Consider the following 24991-nt stretch of genomic DNA (forward strand, 5'->3'; position numbering starts at 1 on the left):
TGGGCATATAATTAGCACTTGCCAAATGTTTGTTAAAGGAATGAATGAAAACGACAAAAGGGTGTGAACTGAGGACTAGTCACCAGATAGGCAGTAACTTCCCCCAGTTCGTTATACTCTTACAGTTACATACAAACATATGTATTTTTTCCCCTTTTTTCTTGGGTGATTTTTAAAATTGAAATTCAATTAGCCAGCATATAGTACCTCATTACTTTTTGAGGTAGTGTTCAGTGATTCCTGTATAACACCCAGTGCTCATCAGATCACGTGCCTTCCGTCATGCCCATCACCCTGTTACCCCACCCTCCCACCCTTCTCCCTTTCACAACCCTCAGTTTGCTTCCCGTAGTCCATAGTCTTTTTTTTTTTTTTTTAAGATTTTATTTATTTACTTGACAGAGATCACAAGTAGGCAGAGAGGCAGGCACAGAGAGAGAGAGAGAATGAAACAGGCTCCCTGCTGAGCAGAGAGCCCAATGCAGGGCTCGATCCCAGGACCCTGGGATCATGACCTGAGCCGAAGGCGGAGGCTTTAACCCACTGAGCCACCCAGGTGCCACCTGTAGTCCATAGTATTTGATGGTTTGTCTCCCTCTATGGTTTCTTCCCATTCAGTTTTTCCTCCCCTCCCCTATAATCCTGCATTATTTCTTATGTTCCACATATGAATGAAACCATATGACAATTGTCTTTCTCTGCCTGACTTATTTCACTCAACATAATCCCCTCCAGCTCCATCCATGTCTATGTAAATGGTGGGTATTCATCCTTTCTGATGGCTGAGTAATATTCCATTATATATATGGACCACATCTTTATCCATTCATCCGTCGAAAGATATCTCTGTTCCTTCCACAGATTAGCTATTGTGGACATTGCTGCTATGAACATTGGAGTGAAGGTGCCCCTTCTTTTCACTACATCTGTATTTTGGGGGTAAATACCCTGTAGAGCAATTGCTGGGTCATAAGGTAGCTCTGTTTTCAACTTCTTGAGGAACCTCCATACTGTTTTCCAGAGTGGCTGCACCAGCTTGCATTCCCACCAGTAGTGCAAGAGGGTTCCCCTTTCTCCACAACCTCGCCAACATTTGTTGTTCCCTGTCTTGTTAATTTTAGCCATTCTAACTGTTGTGAAGTGGAGTCTCACTGTGTTGTTTTTTTTTTTTTTAATTTTTTATTTTTTATAAACATATATTTTTATCCCCAGGGGTACAGGTCTGTGAATCACCAGGTTTACACACTTCACAGCACTCACCAAAGCACATACCCTCCCCAATGTCCATAATCCCACCCCCTTCTCCCAAACCCCCTCCCCCCAGCAACCCTCAGTTTGTTTTGTGAGATTAAGAGTCACTTATGGTTTGTCTCCCTCCCAATCCCATCTTGTTTCATTTATTCTTCTCCTACCCACTTAAGCCCCCATGTTGCATCACCACTTCCTCATATCAGGGAGATCATATGATAGTTGTCTTTCTCTGCTTGACTTATTTCGCTAAGCATGATACGCTCTAGTTCCATCCATGTTGTCGCAAATGGCAAGATTTCATTTCTTTTGATGGCTGCATAGTATTCCATTGTGTCTATATACCACATCTTCTTGATCCATTCATCTGTTGATGGACATCTAGGTTCTTTCCATAGTTTGGCTATTGTGGACATTGCTGCTATAAACATTCGGGTGCACGTGCCCCTTTGGATCACTACGTTTGTATCTTTAGGGTAAATACCCAATAGTGCAATTGCTGGGTCATAGGGCAGTTCTATTTTCAACATTTTGAGGAACCTCCATGCTGTTTTCCAGAGTGGCTGCACCAGCTTGCATTCCCACCAACAGTGTAGGAGGGTTCCCCTTTCTCCGCATCCTCACCAGCATCTGTCATTTCCTGACTTGTTGATTTTAGCCATTCTGACTGGTGTGAGGTGATATCTCATTGTGGTTTTGATTTGTATTTCCCTGATGCCAAGTGATATGGAGCACTTTTTCATGTGTCTGTTGGCCATCTGGATGTCTTCTTTGCAGAAATGTCTGTTCATGTCCTCTGCCCATTTCTTGATTGGATTATTTGTTCTTTGGGTGTTGAGTTTGCTAAGTTCTTTATAGATTCTGGACACTAGTCCTTTATCTGATATGTCGTTTGCAAATATCTTCTCCCATTCTGTCAGTTGTCTTTTGATTTTGTTAACTGTTTCCTTTGCTGTGCAAAAGCTTTTGATCTTGATGAAATCCCAATAGTTCATTTTTGCCCTTGCTTCCCTTGCCTTTGGCGTTGTTCCTAGGAAGATGTTGCTGCAGCTGAGGTCGAAGAGGTTGCTGCCTGTGTTCTCCTCAAGGATTTTGATGGATTCCTTTCGCACATTGAGGTCCTTCATCCATTTTGAGTCTATTTTTGTGTGTGGTGTAAGGAAATGGTCCAATTTCATTTTTCTGCATGTGGCTGTCCAATTTTCCCAGCACCATTTATTGAAGAGGCTGTCTTTTTTCCACTGGACATTCTTTCCTGCTTTGTCAAAGATTAGTTGACTGTAGAGTTGAGGGTCTATTTCTGGGCTCTCTATTCTGTTCCATTGATCTATGTGTCTGTTTTTGTGCCAGTACCATGCTGTCTTGATGATGACAGCTTTGTAATAGAGCTTGAAGTCCGGAATTGTGATGCCACCAACGTTGGCTTTCTTTTTCAATATCCCTTTGGCTATTCGAGGTATTTTCTGGTTCCATATAAATTTTAGAATTATTTGTTCCATTTCTTTGAAAAAGATGGATGGTACTTTGATAGGAATTGCATTAAATGTGTAGATTGCTTTAGGTAGCATAGACATTTTCACAATATTTATTCTTCCAATCCAGGAGCATGGAACATTTTTCCATTTCTTTGTGTCTTCCTCAATTTCTTTCATGAGTACTTTATAGTTTTCTGAGTATAGATTCTGTGCCTCTTTGGTTAGGTTTATTCCTAGGTATCTTATGGTTTTGGGTGCAATTGTAAATGGGATTGACTCCTTAATTTCTCTTTCTTCTGTCTTGCTGTTGGTGTAGAGAAATGCAACTGATTTCTGTGCATTGATTTTATATCCTGACACTTTACTGAATTCCTGTATAAGTTCTAGCAGTTTTGGAGTGGAGTCTTTTGGGTTTTCCACATATAGTATCATATCATCTGCAAAGAGTGATAATTTGACTTCTTCTTTGCCAATTTGGATGCCTTTAATTTCCTTTTGTTGTCTGATTGCTGAGGCTAGGACCTCTAGTACTGTGTTGAATAGCAGTGGTGATAATGGACATCCCTGCCGTGTTCCTGACCTTAGTGGAAAAGCTTTCCGTTTTTCTCCATTGAGAATGATATTTGCGGTGGGTTTTTCATAGATGGCTTTGATGATATTGAAGTATGTGCCCTCTATCCCTACACTTTGAAGAGTTTTGATCAGGAAGGGATGCTGTACTTTGTCAAATGCTTTTTCAGCATCTATTGAGAGTATCATATGGTTCTTGTTCTTTCTTTTATTGATGTGTTGTATCACATTGACTGATTTGCGGATGTTGAACCAACCTTGCAGCCCTGGAATAAATCCCACTTGGTCGTGGTGAATAATCCTTTTAATGTACTGTTGAATGCTATTGGCTAGTATTTTGTTGAGTATTTTCGCATCTGCGTTCATCAAGGATATTGGTCTGTAGTTCTCTTTTTTGATGGGATTCTTGTCTGGTTTTGGGATCAAGGTGATGCTGGCTTCATAAAATGAGTTTGGAAGTTTTCCTTCCATTTCTATTTTTTGGAACAGTTTCAGGAGAATAGGAATTAGTTCTTCTTTAAATGTTTGGTAGAATTCCCCCGGGAAGCCGTCTGGCCCTGGGCTTTTGTTTGTTTGGAGATTTTTAATGACTGTTTCAATCTCCTTACTGGTTATGGGTCTGTTCAGGCTTTCTATTTCTTCCTGGTTCAGTTGTGGTAGTTTGTATGTTTCTAGGAATGCATCCATTTCTTCCAGATTGTCAAATTTATTGGCGTAGAGTTGCTCATAGTATGTTCTTATAATAGTTTGTATTTCTTTGGTGTTAGTTGTGATCTCTCCTCTTTCATTCATGATTTTATTTATTTGGGTCCTTTCTCTTTTCTTTTTGATAAGTCTGGCCAGGGGTTTATCAATTTTATTAATTCTTTCCAAGAACCAGCTCCTAGTTTCGTTGATTTGTTCTATTGTTTTTTTGGTTTCTATTTCATTGATTTCTGCTCTGATCTTTATGATTTCTCTTCTCCTGCTGGGCTTAGGGTTTCTTTCTTGTTCTTTCTCCAGCTCCTTTAGGTGTAGGGTTAGGTTGTGTACCTGAGACCTTTCTTGTTTCTTGAGAAAGGCTTGAACCGCTATATATTTTCCTCTCAGGACTGCCTTTGTTGTGTCCCACAGATTTTGAACCGTTGTATTTTCATTATCATTTGTTTCCATGATTTTTTTCAATTCTTCTTTAATTTCCCAGTTGACCCATTCATTCTTTAGAAGGATGCTGTTTAGTCTCCATGTATTTGGGCTCTTTCCAAACTTCCTCTTGTGGTTGAGTTCTAGCTTTAGAGCATTGTGGTCTGAAAATATGCAGGGAATGATCCCAATCTTTTGATACCGGTTGAGTCCTGATTTAGGACCGAGGATGTGATCTATTCTGGAGAATGTTCCATGTGCACTAGAGAAGAATGTGTATTCTGTTGCTTTGGGATGAAATGTTCTGAATATATCTGTGATGTCCATCTGGTCCAGTGTGTCGTTTAAGGCCTTTATTTCCTTGCTGATCTTTTGCTTGGATGATCTGTCCATTTCAGTGAGGGGAGTGTTAAAGTCCCCTACTATTATTGTATTATTGTTCATGTGTTTCTTTGATTTTGTTATTAATTGGTTTATATAGTTGGCTGCTCCCACGTTGGGGGCATAGATATTTAAAATTGTTAAATCTTCTTGTTGGACAGACCCTTTGAGTATGATATAGTGTCCTTCCTCATCTCTTATTATAGTCTTTGGCTTAAAATCTAATTGATCTGATATAAGGATTGCCACTCCTGCTTTCTTCTGATGTCCATTAGCATGGTAAATTCTTTTCCACCCCCTCACTTTAAATCTGGAGGTGTCTTCGGGCTTAAAATGAGTTTCTTGGAGGCAACATATAGATGGGTTTTGTTTTTTTATCCATTCTGATAGCCTGTGTCTTTTGACAGGGGCATTTAGCCCATTAACATTCAGGGTAACTATTGAGAGATATAAATTTAGTGCCATTGTATTGCCTGTAAGGTGACTGTTACTGTATATGGTCTCTGTTCCTTTCTGATCTACCACTTGTAGGCTCTCTCTTTGCTTAGAGGACCCCTTTCAATATTTCCTGTAGAGCTGGTTTGGTGTTTGCAAATTCTTTCAGTTGTTGTTTGTCCTGGAAGCTTTTAATCTCTCCTTCTATTTTCAATGATAGCCTAGCTGGATATAGTATTCTGGGTTGCATGTTTCTCTCATTTAGTGCTCTGAAAATATCATGCCAGCTCTTTCTGGCCTGCCAGGTCTCTGTGGATAAGTCAGCTGCCAATCTAATATTTTTACCATTGTATGTTACAGACTTCTTTTCCCGGGCTGCTTTCAGGATTTTCTCTTTGTCACTGAGACTTGTAAATTTTACTATTAGGTGACGGGGTGTGGGCCTATTCTTATTGATTTTGAGGGGCGTTCTCTGAACCTCCTGAATTTTGATGCTCGTTCCCTTTGCCATATTGGGGAAGTTCTCCCCAATAATTCTCTCCAGTATACCTTCTGCTCCCCTCTCTCTTTCTTCTTCTTCTGGAATCCCAATTATTCTAATGTTGTTTCGTCTTATGGTGTCACTTATGTGTCGAATTCTCCCCTCATGGTCCAGTAGCTGTTTGTCCCTCTTTTGCTCAGCTTCTTTATTCTCTGTCATTTGGTCTTCTATATCATTAATTCTTTCTTCTGCCTCATTTATCCTAGCAGTGAGAGCCTCCATTTTTGATTGCACCTCATTAATAGCTTTCTTGATTTCAACTTGGTTAGATTTTAGTTCTTTTATTTCTCCAGAAAGGGCTTTTATATCTCTCGAGAGGGTTTCTCTAATATCTTCCATGCCTTTTTCGAGCCCGGCTAGAACCTTGAGAATTGTCATTCTGAACTCTAGATCTGACATATTACCAATGTCTGTATTGATTAGGTCCCTAGCCTTCGGGACTGCCTCTTGTTCTTTTTTTTGTGTTGAGTTTTTCCGTCTTGTCATTTTGTCCAGATAAGAGTATATGAAGGAGCAAGTAAAATACTAAAAGGGTGGCAACAACCCCAGGAAAATATGCTTTAACCAAATTAGAAGAGATCCCAAATCGTGAGGGCGGAATAAGGGGATAAAAAGAGGTTCAAAAAGGAAGAAAGAAAAAAAAAGAAAAAAGAAAAGAAAAGAATTTAAAAAAAAAGAAAACAAATAAGAAAAATATAAAAAAGAAAAAAAATATATATTAGATAAACTAGTTAAAAAACGTTAAAAAAGAAAAAGGTAAAAGTTAAAAAAAAATTTTACCAGAAGGCGAGAAAAAAAAACAAAAAATGAAAAAGAAAAAAATTAAATTAACTGCAAGACTAAAAAAAATCACAGGGAAAAAGCCATGAGTTCCGTGCTTTGCTTTCTCTTCCTCTGGAATTCTGCTGCTCTCCTTGGTATTGAAACCGCACTCCTTGGTAGGTGAACTCGGTCTCGGCTGGATTTCTTGTTGATCTTCTGGGGGAGGGGCCTGTTGTAGTGATTCTCAAGTGTCTTTGCCCCAGGCGGAATTGCACCGCCCTTACCGGGGGCCGGGGTGAGTAATCCGCTCGGGTTTGCTTTCAGGAGCTTTTGTTCCCTGAGCGCTTTCCGTAGAGTTCCAGAAGACGGGAATACAAATGGCGGCCTCCTGGTCTCCGGCCCGGAGGAGCCGAGAGCCCAGGGCCCCACTCCTCAGTGCGCCCTCAGAGAACAGCGCCCAGTTACTCCTGTCTGCCTGACCTCCGGCCGCGCTCTGAGCTCACCGAGCCTGCGACCGGTTCAAGGTAACACCGAGCTGTGAGCTTACTGTCGGCTCTGTCTCTGTAGCCGGCTTTCCCGTTCCAATACCCGCAAGCTCTGTGACACTCAGACACCCCCGATCCTTCTGTGACCCTGCGGGACCTGAGGCTACGTTGACCCCACGTGGGGTTCGCCCCGGTTTAGCCTCTGGAGCGATGTCCCTCAGCGGAACAGACTTTTAAAATTCCTGATTTTGTGCGCCGTTGCTCCGCCGCTTGCCGGGAGCCGGCCCCTCCCCCCGGGGTCTATCTTCCCGTCGCTTTGGATTCACTTCTCCGCCGGTCCTACCTTTCAGAAAGTGGTTGTTTTTCTGTTTCCAGAATTGCTGTTCTTCTTCTCTTCGATCTGCCAATGGATTTTCAGGTGTTTGCAATCTTTAGATAAGCTATCTAGCTGATCTCCAGCTAGCTGAAGTAGTCTCAGCCTGCTACTTCTCCGCCATCTTGACTCCTCCTCACTGTGGTTTTGATTTGTATTTCCCTGATGGCAAGTTGTCTGGAGCATTTTTTCATGTGTCCTTTGGTCGTATTACAAAGCTGTGATTACCAAGACAGCATGGTACTGGCACAAAAACAGATACAAAGATCTATGGAACAGAACAGAGAGCCCAGAAATGGACCTTCAACTCTATGGTCAAATAATCTTCAACAAAGCAGGAAAGAATATCCAATGGAAAAAGACAGACCCTTCAACAAATGGTGTTGGGAAAATTGGACAGCCACATGCAGAAGAATGAAACTGGACCATTCTCTTATAGCATACACAAAGAGAAACATGTATTTGTGTTGATTTTTTTTGCTTGTTTTACGAAAAGGGTAATAATATACCCCCATGGCTCCCTTATAAATATGTCATGGGTATCATTTCGGTTCTAAATATTCTATCTGTTTTTTTGAACTGCACCATGTTTCATGGTATTTACGTGCCACAGGTTATTCTGTTAACCATGTACTCTTGTTTCCCAGGAAGAAAACTGAAGTTTATACTCCAGGGCCTTGCCCTTCTTGTAGTTACTTCTAATGTTACCTTACCAAAGATCAAGGACACTTTGTAGTTTCCTTCATATTTTTCTATTCCTTTCTTGTTCAGCTTTTCTTAAAGTATTTAACACTTCTTTTTGATCACTCTTGTGAATATGATAGTTTTTCCATTTCTGTTTGTACCTGGTTATCTACTCACTGATCAGACTCAAATCAAAATTCAGCCTAATCAAGATATTAATTTCATAGTTAAAAAAAAACAGTATGTAGACTTTCCTCAATCAAGAAAATATGGATTCTTCTGTTCTGAATTCTATGCCCAGCATTGATCTTACTAAATTCACTAGAATCCTTAAAAACAATTAAATAATTTTGACAATAGGATTCTTGTCTTGCTCCTGATTGTAATGAAAATTGATTTTCATTTCATCATTTTGTGTCACGTTTGCCATTGTTTTTTGGCAAATAGTCTTTATTTATTTAAAATGATTTCCTTCTTTACTTTAGGATGTATACTAAGAAGGGATACAGAACTTTGTCTACCGTCTTTCTCAATATCACAGCTTTGGTATCATTTATCAATATATTTTCTTTGTCAGAAATTTGTCTAAGTGCTGAGTTGTAATGACTATGTCTTGGTTGCTGCCTCATTTGGTGCAAGCAAGCCTTGTGTGAGAATGTCTTTGTAACCTGTACTGGACAGCAACACTCTCTGTCCTACTTAATATTTTTAATTTGAAATTCCACTTTTTTGATGTTAATATTACCGTTCCTTCACTATCTTGTTTACATTTCCTTAGTGCCTCTTTTGTACCCTTTGTCTTCAAGCTTTTTTTAATTCTTCTTCTTCTTTTTAAACACAGAGCTGATATTTGTAACCTGGTCAGAAGACTTTTGCCTGTTTGCACTTAATTTAACAATTGCTCGATTTGATTCTAATTATACCAGTTTATTTTTATTTTACTTGGTCATTTTCCCTTTTCCTGATTTTTGGTGGTTTGACAAGTTGTTATTTATTTTCTTTTCTCCCCTTGGGTAATTAAAGAATGCTTTTCTATGCTTCTATTACTTGTGTGGAGATGGTCCCTGTCCCAGTGCTCTTGGTCAAAGTCCTGAACTTCGAGAATAGAGATACAATCTTTAGCTGATAAAGAGAGTCCAAATGGAAGGCACACCTGCTGTTGGGCATATCTGGGATACCTGGCAGATAAAAGATAGTAGGACAACACTGAGAGCAAAGCTCACGGATTCCAAGATGTCATTCCCTGTTCAGGGTGAGAGACCGTCTTTGTGAATGTGTGGGTATTCAGAGATGATATCCATCCAGATATTTTGAGTTTGAGGGAAACAGCCAAACAGGTCAGTGAAAATAGAGACTTGATGATGGCAAGGGGAAGAAGGACTGGTGAGCCAGGAAGCCAGCAGTCTTTGTCCATGGTTCTGAATGCATAGTGATAAAGCAAGTTTTCCAACATGCTAAGTACTTACCAAGGATTTGGAGAAACAGAGGACATATGGGAAGAGAAAATCTAATAAAAGCCTAGAACTCAAAATACTGAACTCTCAGCAAAAGTTAGAACCTGGGTTAAAGCCTTCAACAGTAGGCAAGTGCTCTCACTTCAGAGGGGGCCTCGTCCTTTTTGGAAGGGATAACAGGTGGGGGAATTAAGGGTTATTTTCGTTAACCTATCGCATCACTCTTTGGCCACTCTACAGTCTGTGAAGTCAGGGCCATGTTTGGGGAAGTTTTGCCAAGCAGGGTGTGGACCTCACCATGGCTGAATTCTGGAAGACCTGGCCCAGGCGAGGCTTTGGGTGTGACAACACAATCTCTGCAGTTTGCCCTTCTGTGATCTGTACATGAACTTCCGTGATATTTAAACTTTAGTCTTGCTGTGTACCTTTGGGTGTTTATGGACCTGTGGGTTCCATTTTATGATAATCACACCCCACTGGGTGCTGAGTGGGTGTGGGACAGTGTACAAGGAGGGGAAACCAGATGTGGACCTTTGTAGTTAGGCTTAAAGTAAGAGTGGGTTTCACAGAAGAGGGAAGGTCCCAGGAAGTGAGGTGAGCTGCTTACTTTCACTCAGAAGAAAGAGTTCAAAAGGTACTTGGAGATGAGCTGTCTTTCTGAGGAAAGAAGGATGTGGTGTAATCCTGGGGAGGAGGGACTTCAGGAAAACCATCTTTAGGATGTTTTTGTCATAGGCCAGAAATGTAGCATGGTGGTGGAGGGGATGATGCTGGCCTCCTTGGCCTCTCAGATGAGCCCAGTGGAGAAGGCTAGGATACAGCCACTAGAGGCCAGAGGCCTTGGAGAGAACTGGAGGGGGTGGATCAATCTGGGGCTCACACCTGAGGAGGGCTTGGCAGTGTTTGGGCTTTATTGGTCATGCTCTGAACCAAACCTGAAAGAAATCTCTTAAAATCATGTGTGGTGAGCCTTGTGGGACGTCCTCTCTACGTCACACCCAGAGTGCCTAGCATTCTGCCTTGAACAGGACTGAAAGTCCCATATCTCAGGAAACCCCTCAATTCTGAGCAAAACCCAGCACATCACACAGTCTCATTAATGTCCTTCGCATTCTTGGGAAACATATAAAACCATTTGGAAGACTCTAGGGGAGTTCATTAGATGATGAATAACCTACAGTTGGGGAGAAATTGACACACTCACACCTCCTCTGTTTCCTCTACATGGAATTGCCACTCCGTGTGTGTGTCCCCACACATGTGTGCATGCAGGTGTGTGCCTGTGTGTATACCTGAGTGTGTATGTATGTTTTCTGAAGACCACAGTACCCTGGAGTTGGCTTTGAAGGTTGGGGCCAGATCAGGCTGGGCTGAAATTATTGCTGAGGGTTGAGTCTGGGTACCTCCTTCCTCTCTTCCTGGGGACACAGCCACCACCACTATTGACTCCAGGTTCCCCTGTTTCCACACTGAAGGTAATGCTGCTGTTCTGGTTGGATCATCTTTTTGTTGCTTCCTCTCAGAGCTTCTGTCTGACATCCATCTCTATGGTCTATTGACTTTAGGGGCAGAGGCTTGATAGGTTCTAATCTGTGAACTGTGCTTACTAGTGGGGTCCTAGCCATCACAGTCTCTCACCCTTATACACGCAGACATTTCCAAAGATCCTATCCCCCTGCTTCATCCAAAAGAACCATGGGTTGTCCACTTTCTAGTAGTTGTAAGGTTCATTATTGACTAGAAAACCACTCACAGTTCATTCCTTATTCCTTGAGTCATCTGGCCCAGAAGTTTCTTCAGAAGCAAGACCCATTGCTTTGTCTTGAGTTTCATCTTTACATGGCCAAGACCGAAATGCACAATAGTGATCTTGTTTGGAGGCATCAGAACAGCCTTACTTGCAATCTTCCTTAAATGATGGGGATAGATATATTGTTAGAAGGGATCAGTTTCTGGAATGGGACAGGAACACTCTGTGGGGGTCACGTGCTGGGTGGGTTCTTGTTTATCCTTCCCACAGGTGATTTTGGTACTCAGGGTTTGCTCACATGCCCGTGACCCTCTCTGAACTCTGCAGAAGGGGCTCAGATCCTGGTGCAAGGTTTTCTGTCCTATTTTGTATCTCTCATACCTAGGGAGAAATATTTTGCTTTTTACTGTCCATTACGAAGCTGGCAAAGAAAGATTTAGGTATCCTTCTGTATGTTCTTGCTGAGGCAGGAAAGTTGACTAACACTCTTCAGAAAGCTCTTCTCCAGGAAAAGTGGGAAATTGCCAGGTTGATTGGTTAAGTTTCAGCACTGAGATGACATGAGTATAATCCCTAATCACCCCAGCGTATTGCCTGGCATGTGGAAGACTCTGCTGTGGGCTGTGGGGAAGCAAGTATTCTTACAGGCTGTCTTGGCTATTTGAGGTTTTTCTTAACCATGAGATCTTCATACACTTATTTGCCTTTATCTTCAACGCTATTTGCCTTCCTGCTTGGGCTTCATTTATTCTTTCAACGTAAAAGGAATATTGCAGAAGCCTTGGAAAATAATACACATCTTTACCATAGCTTTTCTTAAAGGGGTGGTACAGGACTTTTAGAGTCTGCAGAAAGCTTTCTGAAATCCTCGTTGGACAGCTTTCCTCTCTCCCAAGATCTCCCTTCACTGATCTGGTAAACTGCTCTCTCCCTTCTCTGTGATGCGTATTTACCTTTCCCTCCTTCCTATTGCCTTCTGCTCTTTCCTTTAGTCCCCTTCCTGAAAGCCTGCTTTCTTCCAAGACCCTCCCAGCTGCTTGAAGCCCCTGGGAAGTGGATCTGGTCTTATCTCTGGTTGCTTTTCCTTTGGAAAATTAGCATACTACCTGGATTCTGCAACTCAAAGAAGAGGAGAACCCAGGAGACAACCCGATCCCCAAGAAGCCTTCCTCCTTTGGAAGGGAGTAGGTGGGGGAGGGAAGGCTGTAACATGCACTAATACTTTGTATCTCTAACACACACACACACACACACACACACACACACACACACACACATTTAATCACATTCTTAAGATGAAGACATCTGATTCATAGTTGAATGTATGCAGTTCCCAAAGAAGGTGAGAAAAAAATTAACTGGAAATTTCTCTTATGGTTCTAGGAATTTGAAGCCTATGTTAATGCTTCCGGAGAACATGGAATTGTGGTTTTCTCTTTGGGCTCCATGGTCTCAGAGATTCCCGAGAAGAAAGCTATGGAAATTGCTGATGCCTTGGGCAAAATACCTCAGACAGTAAGAAGATTCCATACAATTCTATTTTCCCAAAGATTGGAACCCCAGACTTCTAAGTATCGATGTTAATCCTATCAGTTGGACTTCTGGTTTGGGCTTCCCTGCCACTTCTCAATTATTAATCCCAAGTTCTTTTTGCCATGTCACTCTCAACTATTCTTAAACCGTGGTCTACTTCACTTGAAGGTCTCATTTTCTCTAAGAAACTCAAAAGTGTACTAAGGAGAATTTATTTTATTTTGTTAATTAATTATTTTGTAAAGATTTTATTTTTTAAAGTAATCTCTATATCCAACCTGGGGATCAAACTCACAACCCCAAGATCAAGTGTCACATGCTCCAAGGAGAATTTATTTTAAAGATAAAGTCAACAGGATAATGTACGGGATAGTGTTTCTTCATATTACGTAGGAGTATTTCCACAAAAAGCTGCTGGATTCATTTCTTATATTTTTGCTTCTCTAATTCTACATTCACTCACTTTGTTAAGTAAACTTCCCCTTGAAGTGCAGAAAAGTGCAAAAATCATAACTGTACAGCTTGATGAATTTGCATAAATACACAGAGTGTTACCAGTCCCCAAAGCCTTCCTAGTCACAATACCTCCCCAGCCTCGCCAAGGTTATATTCATTCAGAGGATGCTGCCTTCCAGCTACTACACGGATGTTTCTGAATTGTTGTGTTCCTTAAACTCTGTTCTTGTCTCTGCAAGGTCCTGTGGCGGTATACTGGCACTCCACCACAAAATCTTGCGAAGAATACAATACTTGTCAAGTGGCTGCCCCAAAATGATCTGCTTGGTATGTGGGCAATGTAAGGGCCTATTGAGCCAGAGCGATTCCATCCATTAAACTATGACCTTGAGTGACTTTGTTGTTTATACAGTAAAACTTAAACTGTCCCTCTCCCCCTCTCCCCCGAGGGGACTTACTTAAAAACAAGTCCCAGAAACCAGTCCCAGGTAACAAAGCCCAAATACAAGGGTGGGTCAGGCCAGGTGGAGGTATCCAATCAGTGGGGGTGCATATTGTCTCGCTAGCTACCAAGGAGAGTGGGCCCTGCCTTTTGGGCGTCAATTCTGACCAAGGTGATAGGCTAGTTCAAATATCTACTACAGGGTACATTGTAATTCAGTTGGTTCAGTTACTCACTTTTGTGTGACCTAGCATGATTGTGCAGCTTTCTCTGTGTGTTACAATCTCATTTGCCACCTGTGCATGGCCAGGTCCAACCACATGGCCTTTGCCCTTAAAAGTTAGTCTGTAAGACAGAGAGATGTCACCTCTTTGCAAGAGATGGCCCTGGCCGGTCAGTTTGATTCTTGATGCTTGGTGCGAAATAAAGCTTTGCTTGATCTTTGCTTTGTATCAGTCTCACTCCTTTGACCATGGACCCAATAGGCAGGATGTGGTGTGTAGGTCAAACCCAAGTGAAATTAACAAAGTGGCTTGTGCAGGGCTGTTCTAAAGGATTATTTAGCTGGAAAATATTATGGCCAGAGTATTCCACATTGTCTTTTATCCAGTGGGGCATCTCAACCCACATTTTCCTCAGCGGACTTCTGCAGGAGCCCCATATGGATGGCACTGAGGCTTTCAGAACCTAGACAGTATTAGACTGAGAAACTCCCTGACTCGACTCCTAACATCCCTCCCTGCTTTGCCTCTCAGGTCACCCGAAGACTCGTGCTTTTATCACACATTCTGGCTCCCATGGCATATATGAGGGAATCTGCAATGGAGTTCCAATGGTGATGCTTCCCTTGTTTGGTGATCAAATGGACAATGCAAAGCGCATGGAGACCCGGGGGGCTGGAGTGACTTTGAACGTCCTGGAAATGACTTCCGAAGATTTAGCAAATGCCCTGAAAACTGTCATCAGTGACAAAAGGTAAGAGAAAAGGTACAGAGGGATGCTACCTGTATTTTGGCCATCTCATTCACAGCAATATTCAAATGTGAAAATATACACATAAAAACTCAATTTATAAGTAAGATGATTGGGGGATTATTATTATTCATTTTATAAAAGAATGCATTAATTCCTATTATTTAATTCCTATTATTTCAAAGATAATTCCATTATCTTTGAAATGATTTTAAATTTTATTTCCCTCAGTAGGATTAAAACTTCAATTTATTTATTTATTTATTTATTTATTTATTTATTTAAAGATTTTATTTATTTATTTGACAGAGAACACAAGTAGGCAGAGAGGCAGGCTGAGAGAGAGAGAGAGAGAGAAGCAGGCTCTGCACTGAGCAGAGAGCCCGATGCGGGGCTCGATCCCAGGGTCCTGGAATCATGACCTGGGCCAAAGGCAGAGGCTTTAACCCGCTGAGCCACCCAGGTGCCCCGAAAAACTTCAATTTATTAAAAAATACAGTCACCAAGTAGACATCTAATCTGTGAGTTCCTGCAGAGAGAAATATTCCATTATAAGAAGCATAGTGTCCATAAGATAAAAATAAACCAGGACAGCTGTCCTTAGAAGGACAGCTCTCTCTGGCACCAAAGCCCGGGAGAAACTTTGTTCATAGGGATTTATAAATGGGATGGGGTCATGTGATATCACGGACAAAGGCTTATAATAAAAGCAAAGATAAGTCTGTTTAAATGTGGCTCTGAAAACAATTCGCGAGGCAAAAGCTATCAGATCAAATGATCTCTGCATGACATTTATTGTATTGCTGTCACATTCCTTAGTAACAGGCTGGCCAAAACTTTATGGGAAGAAGTGACGGCCAGGGGTGGACTTGATCCAACAATTAACGTGTGCGTGTGAGTGCCTGTACATGCGTGTGGGTGTGTTTCTGTGAGAATGTCAGGAGTCTTGACCCGGAGTTGCTTCATTCTGAAAGAGATGTCATTTGGAGGGTCAGATGTGAAAAGACTGGAATGTGTTCAGACGGGATGGGACACCGCGCAGGGTGACATGGTGAGCCTGGGCAAGGAAAAAGGGAAAAATGGGGCGCTCCCATGTGTGGTGCCAATGGATGAAAAAGAAAAGTCAACGAAACCCGCTCCCCCATGGGTAAATGCCCAGCATGCCCTGAGCAGCGGGTGGCATCCCTCCATTCTGATGGGCCTCTTCTGACAGCCCAGCAGCCGTGCTACTGCCACGTTGAATGCAGGGAAAACCTGACTTCTCTCCCCATGTTGACAAAACTCGTTCCGGAGATATGCATTAGTAGTACAATTTTGATCTTCTGTTGAGTGGTACAGAAAACTACCTGGAGCCTACAAATGACTTGGTAGAACTTCTCTTATTTATTTTAAATCCTTCATCAATAAGCTTGAGTTACCAGCGAACTTCATCTATTTGCTTGGGAGTCATCTCTGCCTAACTGTGAATCTCCATGTTCCCAGCATGCCAAGCTGGGACAGAAAATAAAGACAAATGGAAACATTTTGAACACCAGATGATGCAACCAGGCCATAACCAGCACTCAGTAAATGGTGGATGAATGAAGGAAAGTTCTAGAAAATCTATCTTTTTAAGAAAAGATACACATAAAAGGAAGATATTTAATAAGGTTTATGGCCGAATATGATTACACAGTACAGTAATGTGTCCAAATATAATGACAGGCCTGTTATCATAATTGCTCCTGAGGAAGAGTGTCTTACTCTGGTCTTTCTTCTCCTTTTCCTTTTGTTCCCCCTCCTCCTCGGTCTGTTTCTTCTTCTAGAGCATCCACACTAAGGGTCGAAGCATTGAACCCAGTTTGGATTTAAATGTTCTGATTCAGCTAGCCACACTGCCCAAAATCAACGAAAATCTGTTTTGCTGAGCAGGCTGCATCTTAGACTTGGATGGTGTGGTTGTCACCAATGTGGAAGTATGCCACCCCCTTGCAGAAGGCACTTCCAAACTGCTTCTGGTTTGACTAGATGGGATTGTTTAACTCTGTGAAAAGGAGAACCCTCATAATTTCTGACACACCCTTTTATTTCTTTCTCTTATTGTAAAAAAGTATCTAATTTCCTACAGAAATATCAAGAAAAAGAAAAAAAGAAAGTAGGAAGCAAGATTCAGATAATTTCGTATCATAATTTTGGCCTCCAGTTTTCTTTCTACATTTTTTTTTTAAATTTCAGAGATAAAGGGCGCCTGGGTGGCTCAGTGGGTTAAGCCGCTGCCTTCGGCTCAGGTCATGATCTCAGGGTCCTGGGATCGAGTCCCACATCGGGCTCTCTGCTCAGTAGGGAGCCTGCTTCCTCCTCTCTCTCTCTGCCTGCCTCTCTGCCTACTTGTGATCTCTCTCTGTCAAATAAATAAATAAAATCTTTAAAAAAAAAAAAAAATTTCAGAGATAAAGACCAGTGTGTGTGTGTGTGTGTGTGTGTGTGTGTGTGTGTGTGTGTTTGCATTTTCTGTCTATAATGGAAACTCATTTCCTCTGCCAAGGTTAGCCTTCCCAAACATAGCGAGCCTAAAGGGAGGATGGTTCATTGAGGCCAATGTTCCAGACACTCACATAACTGTCTCTATGTTTAGCTATAAGGAGAACATCATGCGTCTGTCCAGGCTGCACAAGGACCGCCCCATCGAGCCCCTGGACCTGGCTGTGTTCTGGGTGGAGTTCGTGATGAGGCACAAGGGGGCCCCACACCTGCGTCCAGCAGCCCATGATCTCACCTGGTACCAGTACCACTCATTGGACGTGATCGGCTTCCTCCTGGCCATTGTGCTGGGTGTTGTCTTCATTGCTTATAAATGTTGCGCCTGGGGCTGCCAGAAGTGCTTTGGAAAGAAAGGACGAGTTAAGAAATCTCACAAATCCAAGGCACACTGAGAAGGGGGTGGGGAGTGAGATGACCCAAAGTTGCAACTAGACACAATGTTAAATTCATATTCTGCTTATTAAACAAATGCTTAGCCCGGAGTGAGATACCCCTGAGTGGTTTTTCAAAATAAAACAATCTAATTGGTAGTCACACCTACAGGTAGAGATCTTGAAAGGTTTCTGCCCCCTTTAGTATTGTTAATCTGGACTACTCTTGTCCTCATTCAAATGACTTGCCAGAGGGTCAGACAGGTCCTTCCTGCACTTTGCATTAATTTTCTTACTTAGGAGTGAGGACTGTTTGGGGGGCATAGGTTTCAGAGGTTTCAGAGGTTCCCACATCCCCAACCTGCAACCCGGGAAGATGATAACATTATCGTCTGGCTTCTGGAAATTTTGTGAATGTTGCCATCCTAACTTAAGGTCCTAACTTAAGCTTGTGCTTCGCCGAAGGCACTTGGTGTATTTAAAGAAGGAATCATTTGTTTATTTCCAGGGCATAGGGCCTTGCACTCGAAATAAATGAATGACCTGGGATCTTTTGAGAACCCTGTCTGATTTCTGACTTTAGGGGAAAGAATGATGTGTGAAATTGATGAATGGTGTGTTCAAGAGGTTAATCAATGCTTGTGGCAAATGGATCTCATTTAGAAAAACCCGAAGCAGAGTGTCTCACAAGTGTATTTTCTCTGATGTTTTGAACAATTGAAAATAGTAATAAATTCTCATAAATTTTATCTCTTAGGTGTTCTTCTCTTCATTTTTGTTGCATTTCTCGGGGGGCTACATGTACTGATTGTAAAAATAAACCATGATTATGACAAATTAGAAAAACAGAGGTGCACGCATACACAAGAAAATGAAAATCTGGTAATCGTGTTCCCCAGCAATAACTTCAGTTGCTATTTTGGCAAATGTGTTTACTTACAAAATACTGCAGCTACACCAAGCATATCTAGCACTTTTCAACTCTCTTTCTCACTTCACTCTACTGGGAATGCCCTCCCCACACTTTTCTATAACATTTTTTACATTTTTCATGGCCAAGAAGTTAATTATTGCATGTATATGGCAGGACTTATTTAACCAAGACCTCTGGGTGGATTCATTTGTATTTTCTGCTATAAAAGAGCCCTCTTTGAACAGCCCAGTGGTTAGGTCTTTGTACATCTTCATGACTGTCTCCATCAAGTCGATGGTTATGATATGCCTAGGTTCCCTTGAGGCTAGGATTCCAGGGAAAGTAGCTTATTTGGTAAGTGAAGGAAACCCTGATATGGGAGTGGGGAATGGGATTAGCAGTGAGGGACTCCAAGAAGCTGATCTGCTGTGGGTGGCTGGAGCCGAATCTCTCTGTTGATGCTGGGGGCCAATGTAAGACGTCAGACTTATCCCACCTTAGCGCGAAGACAAGTCCTGGGCTCTCTGAGCATTTGTCGTGTCTGTGACCGGCTGCTCCCAGGTTGTGTTAATTTCCCTTCGCTTCCAGTTGACCCCAAGTGTGGGCAAGGGACTCAATCTCACAACCCTGAGATCATGACCTAAGCCGAAACCAAGAGTTAGACATTCAATTGACTGTGCCACCCAGGCACCCTGGGGTCTTGTTTTAAATGTGCTTTTATTACTATTGTTATGTCAAAGTTTTTTGTTTGTTTTTTTAAATTTTAGGAGTAATTTGTGTTTCTTTTTTGGAGACTGTACTTGGCCTGTCTTCCTATGGGCTATATTACCCCGAAGGTTTGTTCAGAGAGTTTACTGCATTAATGAGAATATAGTTCCGACCTGTACCGTATTTTCTCCACTTGTTCTGTGCCTTTAATTTTGCTCACACTTCTGTGTGTTTGTTGCTTTGTGGTTTGTGTCACACGTAACAATTTTAAATGTGCAGACTTCAAACTGGAGCTGTGGTCCCATGGATAGGTAGTTTCTCCTGAACCCAGCCCCATTTATTCCCTCCCTTGGCTGCTTTTGGGAAGCTGTTCTTGCCAGATCCCTCCCCACATCTTTGAGCCCTACCGGGACTCACAGACTACGTCCATCGTCCCGCAAGGCCTTTCTTGGTCCACCCAGGGACCAGCTCCCAGGCTCCCTGCCGCCCCCACTTCTCTGGACCTGAGCTGCACGGAGCTCCACCAGCCTGTGCTTCTTCCCCCTTTGATTTCTCTGGTACCTATGTCTTTTTTTTTTGGAATATCCTAAGCAAAAAGGGGGACTTTTTGTAAGGAGGCAGACTTCCTAAGGACGTGGGGCTCATGGCCAGGCCTCAATGGTGCCAAGAGCCTCTCTTGCCTGGCCCGGTCCCCATACACTCTGGGTGCCTGCCCTACTCTTCCTTCTCCTCTTGGTCTTGACTGTTCTTCAGTCCTCAAGATCGCACAGGACCATGGAAGACTGACCAGAGTCTCTCTTACCCAGGAGGGAAGAATCTGATTGGTCCAGATCAGGCGTCTACTCCCGGTCATCCAATCAGGAATGTTGAGGGAGGGATTACACAGGGAAAACATGGCCACAGGGAGCCCTAACTGACCCCAAGGGTCAGGGAAGAGGGAGCTTAGTGAGTTGGGGAGATGTTCCCAAATGTGTCCACTATATACGTACGTTGCGTCCATTTTTTTTTTTTCCACTTCCTGCCTTGGCGCTTTCATGCATTTAAACCCACAGTTTTTTACAATTCAGTTTTTTCCAATTTTCAAAGTAGCTCCCGTAGAAGGTGGGAAGCTCAGTTGAGTGACAGCAGCTTCGAGTGACTGATGTCGTGGATGGATTATATGGGAGTCAAATATTACTGTCCTAATCTGAAGGAAAAAACAAACAAACAAACAAACAAACCCTGAAAAGTGTTTTTATGTCCAAAAACCAAGCAGAACCCACTTCTTTCTACTTGATCTTGTGGTCTCAGTGTCTTCTCTAGATACTGTGTTAGGGGGGCTTCTCACTTTTTGCCATGGCTTACACACTCCTTAGGTATGCAACCAAAAATGGCTCCTTTCTCCTCCCTTCCTGATGGCTACCCTTCCCTATGCGACTGGGCATGGGAGGGATCCATTTCCCCACTCCCTGGGGACCTAGCTGGCCTGTGACCTGCATTTGGCTGGCAGCATGTGGTAGAGGGGGCAGGGGCCAGTCCCAAGTGGAGGCCCCAGGAGGCCTTCCTGTTCCTGCTCACTCTTTTAGAAGCCCATCTCCTTGCTGTGAGAACAGCCTGGGCTAGCCCTGCTGTGGGATAGACATGGGACCCAATCACCCTAGCCACTTCAGCCAACAGCTAGCCAATTGCTGGCCTGCCAACCTTGGGGGACCATCCATCACCAGCCAGCCCTCACCCAGCCCACCAGCTAACTGCAGGTGCATGAGTGAATCCATGGATGGATATGCCCCAGATCAACAGAACTGTCTGGTAGATTTATGAACAATAATTAAGAGTTGTTTTTAGTCATTAAGCTCTAAGGTGGTTTTTTACACAACAATAGCTAACTGATACATTTCGTCCTATCTCTTAATCCACAGTCTTTCATGTGTTTGGTCTTTAGCCTGTCAGAGGACACAGGTGTCCTACCCACCTCCATATTCACCACTACATGGAGAGCCATGTCAACTGTACACAACAGGTAGGCAGGTAGGGTCTGTGGAATAGAATGGCAACCATACCACTTAAGTGGTCTTGGAGGAGAAGAGCTGGCCCAGAGGGTGGTGGCAGGAGGTAGGGCAGAGGTAGCTACTAAAGAGGGTTGGGTGATAACTGTCTTCTTGCGCCTGTTCCATGCTGGTTGTTTTGTCACCAAAGGGCAGAAGGAGGAACCACACAGGGATTTTATGGGGAAGAAGAGGTTGGCATTATGCCGGGGAAGCTCATCTTCTAAACATCCAGTTTCAGTGAAGTAGAAATGGGCTAGGAAGGGTAATGAGGACCCTGGTATCAGAGGTGTCCAAGTAGAGGTGGAGGAACTTCCTCTCAGGAGGGTGGACAGACTTTGAGTGGGAATTTGAACTAAGCAGTCTTGGACCTAGGTGGCTCTGAGTCTTGTTCTGTTGCCCTGTAATGCGTAGAAAGGTTTCCAAAGGCCAATATTTCATTGCTCAGACTCTCAATCTGACCTGACTCATAGCTACAACTGACAGGGGAATCCTTGGGCCCTACTTTTGGTTCAGGGAAATAGGGTCTTTGCCCTCTCACCTGTCCTAGAGGTGCTTCATCTTCTAAGTATTCTGTAATGGGAACCCCATTCCCCATCTGGTAATCTGTCCAGTCCCTGGGGAGGAAGAGTCCTTTTCCCAGGACTCCTCTCTGACCCACCCCACCCCAACTGCCCTGACCACATCTTCCCACCCCGAAGTCCTATGACCGCATGTTGGAAGAAGTCACCTAGAAGATGTGACTGCCGGTTGACCCATGAGCTGGGCCTGGGAAATTGAAGGCTACCCATCCCCTCTCCTGTCCTTGGAATGAGGGTTCTGCTTGCCTTTCCCACTCCCAGAGCCTGTTCCAAGGACACAGCCCTGAGGTGCTGATATGGTGTTGAGGCCACCTTGATGGTATATGTGACTGAACCTACTAAGGCCTCGGAATAAACTCTTCAGATGCAGTTGGCAGGTGCAAGGATCCACAGTCTTGATGCTTCCCAAGAGAATCACCACATGTGAGTTTCTTGCTTATTAAAACTGCCATCTACCAACCCTGGAGTGGCCTTTCTTGGGCCTCCCCCTGCCTTCTGAGCACAGGGGCCAAGAAGCTCCCATGGAGCTTGCAAACCATCAGTGCATCCCCAGGAGACATGGTGGCGAATCACCCCCACTGTCACCATGCCCCTTTCCCAAAGAGGCCACCATACTTTACCACACACATGAGTAAGAAAATCATTTAGTGACAACATAATGTGGCACTTTAATCACAGGACCCTGTGCACTCCTCAAAGCCCTCACTTGATAAAGACTCAGGAAGGCAGTTAGATCTCAAAGTTCCAAAGGTCTGCTACCTAACGGTGATGATTCTAATGAAACCCTCCCACCCTGCCAGGGGACCCATTCCTTATCCACAGCACAGCGGAGAAGCCAACTACCCCCACTTCTTCGGCAACCCCTCCTGCTATTATTCCCATTACCATTGATGTGTATTAGGCAAAGAACGGGGGTTTTTCTTGTGGTATATTTTTGTTACATCCAGGAGAGGTCTCTGAGGAAAGGTCAGTATTTGGGTCCCTGTGTAGCTCTTAAAAGGATTCCCAGGAGGGAAAGAGCACAGGACTGATCTGGGAGTGTTCAGCTCTCCATTTGGACATCTGTGTTGTTTGCCAACCCTTAAGAAGCTGCTGATGTTGCAAGAGCCCCTTGAAAGGAGCAATGGGGGCAGCTGAGGTGGATTTCTCATTAATCATTAGTTTAAGTTCAAGAGAAGAGAGAGGAAGGGTCCTTCTTAACAAGTGTATTTGTTAGCTACTGCAGTGTAACAAATGAGACTGATTTAGTGGCTTAAAACAACACCCATCTATTACCACACAGTTTCTGTGGGTCAGGATTCAGGGTGGAGACAGTCTCACAGGCTGCATTCAAGGTGTGGACAGGACCACATCCTTTCGGTTCTCTTCCAAGTTTTTGTGGTTGTTGCAGAATCCAGTTCCTTGTGGTTGTAGGACTGAGTCCCTCACTTTCTTGCCACATGGCTCCTTCCTTTGGCAATTTGTCACACTGTTTCCATTTCGAGGCTAGTGTGAGAATCCTCTCCAGGCTTGTATAAGATCATGTGACCATGGGAGTGGTTTCCTGTTGCCTATGCCACTGTCCACTGCTTAGAACGTGGGTCTAACCAAGTCATGGTTCTGCCCACACTCAAGGGGAGAGTCTTTTTTTTTTTATTTTTATTTTTTTATTTTTTTATATATATATATTTTTTTAAGATTTTTATTTATTTATTTATTTGACAGACAGAGATCACAAGTAGGCAGAGAGGCAGGCAGAGAGAGAGAGAGAGAGGGAAGCAGGCTCCCTGCGGAGCAGAGAGCCCGATGCGGGGCTCGATCCCAGGACCCTGAGACCATGACCTGAGCCGAAGGCAGCGGCTTAACCCACTGAGCCACCCAGGCGCCCCAAGGGGAGAGTCTTATACAGGGTGTGACTCACTGGGGGTCATCTCAGGGTGTGCTGATACACAGACTATCTTACAAATGTGGTCTTAGAGGAGCTTGAGGAAGAGATGACAGAAGCAGCCATAGACTCAACTGAGGACCCATCAGAGGAAACAGAAGACCTGGAACCTCAGGAACCAGATGACAGAGGCAAGAAAGTTGGCCCCACCCCTGCATTCCTGCCTCTTCCCCATGCCCACCGCTCAGTCCTGGCCACCAACTCTCTGGGAGCGGGTCCTAGCCTCAGTCTCAGTTTCTCCTTCTGCACAGTGGACAGGGAGGCCCGGCTCCATTTCGGGGGAAGCTGGAGCTGCAGCTGGGCAGTGTTGGGAAGGCCTGGGCATGGAGCCCTCCTGGGATGGCCCTCTCAGCACCCCAGCTGTGCCACCTTATCTCAGGGACTTTCCAGCAAGTCATGAACCTCCTCAACATCATGGACAGTGGGTCAGCAAAGACGGACACCGCCGGGACAGGTCCTGACATGCGGAAGATGCTGGCTTCAGTGATCATCACAGACAAGGCCACCACAGAGCCATCCGTGGTGATGAATGCTCTCATCCGCTGCCTGCAGGTGCCAGAGGTAAGGCCTGCCTGCCCCCCGACACCTGCCCCCCAGAGCCCTGCCCTACTTGTGGCTGCCTGCATAGCCAGCCACCACTCAGCACACCTTACTGACCACGGCAGGCGTGGGGCCAGGTGCTGGGGCTCAGAGGTGGGAGAGACTATGAGGTTTTCACTTGAAGGACCAGCAGGGGCTGTCATAATGTTTAAAAGCTGCCTTATTCTTTTTTTAAATTATTATTATATTAGTTACCATGCAGTGTGTCATTAGTTTTTGATGTTGTGTTCCAAGATTCATCGTTTACATATAACACCCAGTGCTCCATGCAATCTGTGCCCTCCTTAATACCCATCATAGGCTCACCTATCCCCCACCCCCCACCCCCCACCCCTCTGCAACCCTCAGTTTGTTTCTCCAAATCTATTCTGACACAGCGAGTTTGGGTTTGGGAGCCATGGTCCACAGGCAAAGGTTTGCAGTAGAAAAGCAGGCTCCTGGGCTGAGTTCTTTGCTCTCTGTAGTAATTGACTCAACCTGGGAAGGGCTGTCTCTCCAGGACCTGCAAGGCCCCAAGATGTCAGGAGATATAAAAAAATGTAAGTACAGAGTTAATACCCAGGCTGTGATCGGTGATAAGTGGCAATAAATAGCCAATAAACAGGTGTGCATGTTTTAAAAATGAACACGTTTCAAAGATTTGTTATTCATTAACTAGTGAAGGCAC

At 43.7% G+C, this 24991-nt stretch overlaps 2 protein-coding genes across 6 annotated transcripts in view; both read left to right on the plus strand.

Moving 5' to 3' along the window:
- The window catches only part of LOC116597466 (UDP-glucuronosyltransferase 1-6-like), a 52465-nt gene extending 34142 nt beyond the window's left edge, over positions 1–18323 (plus strand). For 3 of the 4 annotated variants that reach the window (XM_032355232.1, XM_032355233.1, XM_032355231.1), the window contains exons 2-5: positions 12664–12795; positions 13509–13596; positions 14467–14686; positions 17298–17595. In XM_032355232.1, the coding sequence (XP_032211123.1) occupies positions 12664–12795; positions 13509–13596; positions 14467–14686; positions 17298–17595 (738 nt within the window). Of the gene's footprint in view, positions 1–12663; positions 12796–13508; positions 13597–14466; positions 14687–17297 lie in introns of all 4 variants that reach the window. The other variant, XM_032355230.1, reaches the window with a different exon arrangement.
- A 4267-nt stretch (positions 18324–22590) lies between these two features.
- The window catches only part of MROH2A (maestro heat like repeat family member 2A), a 44215-nt gene continuing 41814 nt past the window's right edge, over positions 22591–24991 (plus strand). For both annotated transcript variants that reach the window (XM_032355236.1, XM_032355237.1), the window contains exons 1-3: positions 22591–22766; positions 23757–23855; positions 24104–24285. In XM_032355236.1, the coding sequence (XP_032211127.1) occupies positions 22691–22766; positions 23757–23855; positions 24104–24285 (357 nt within the window). In that variant the 5' untranslated portion in view covers positions 22591–22690. The remainder of the gene's footprint in view (positions 22767–23756; positions 23856–24103; positions 24286–24991) is intronic.

This window comes from Mustela erminea, chromosome 8 (assembly GCF_009829155.1).
Source record: "Mustela erminea isolate mMusErm1 chromosome 8, mMusErm1.Pri, whole genome shotgun sequence".
NCBI lineage: Eukaryota > Metazoa > Chordata > Mammalia > Carnivora > Mustelidae > Mustela > Mustela erminea.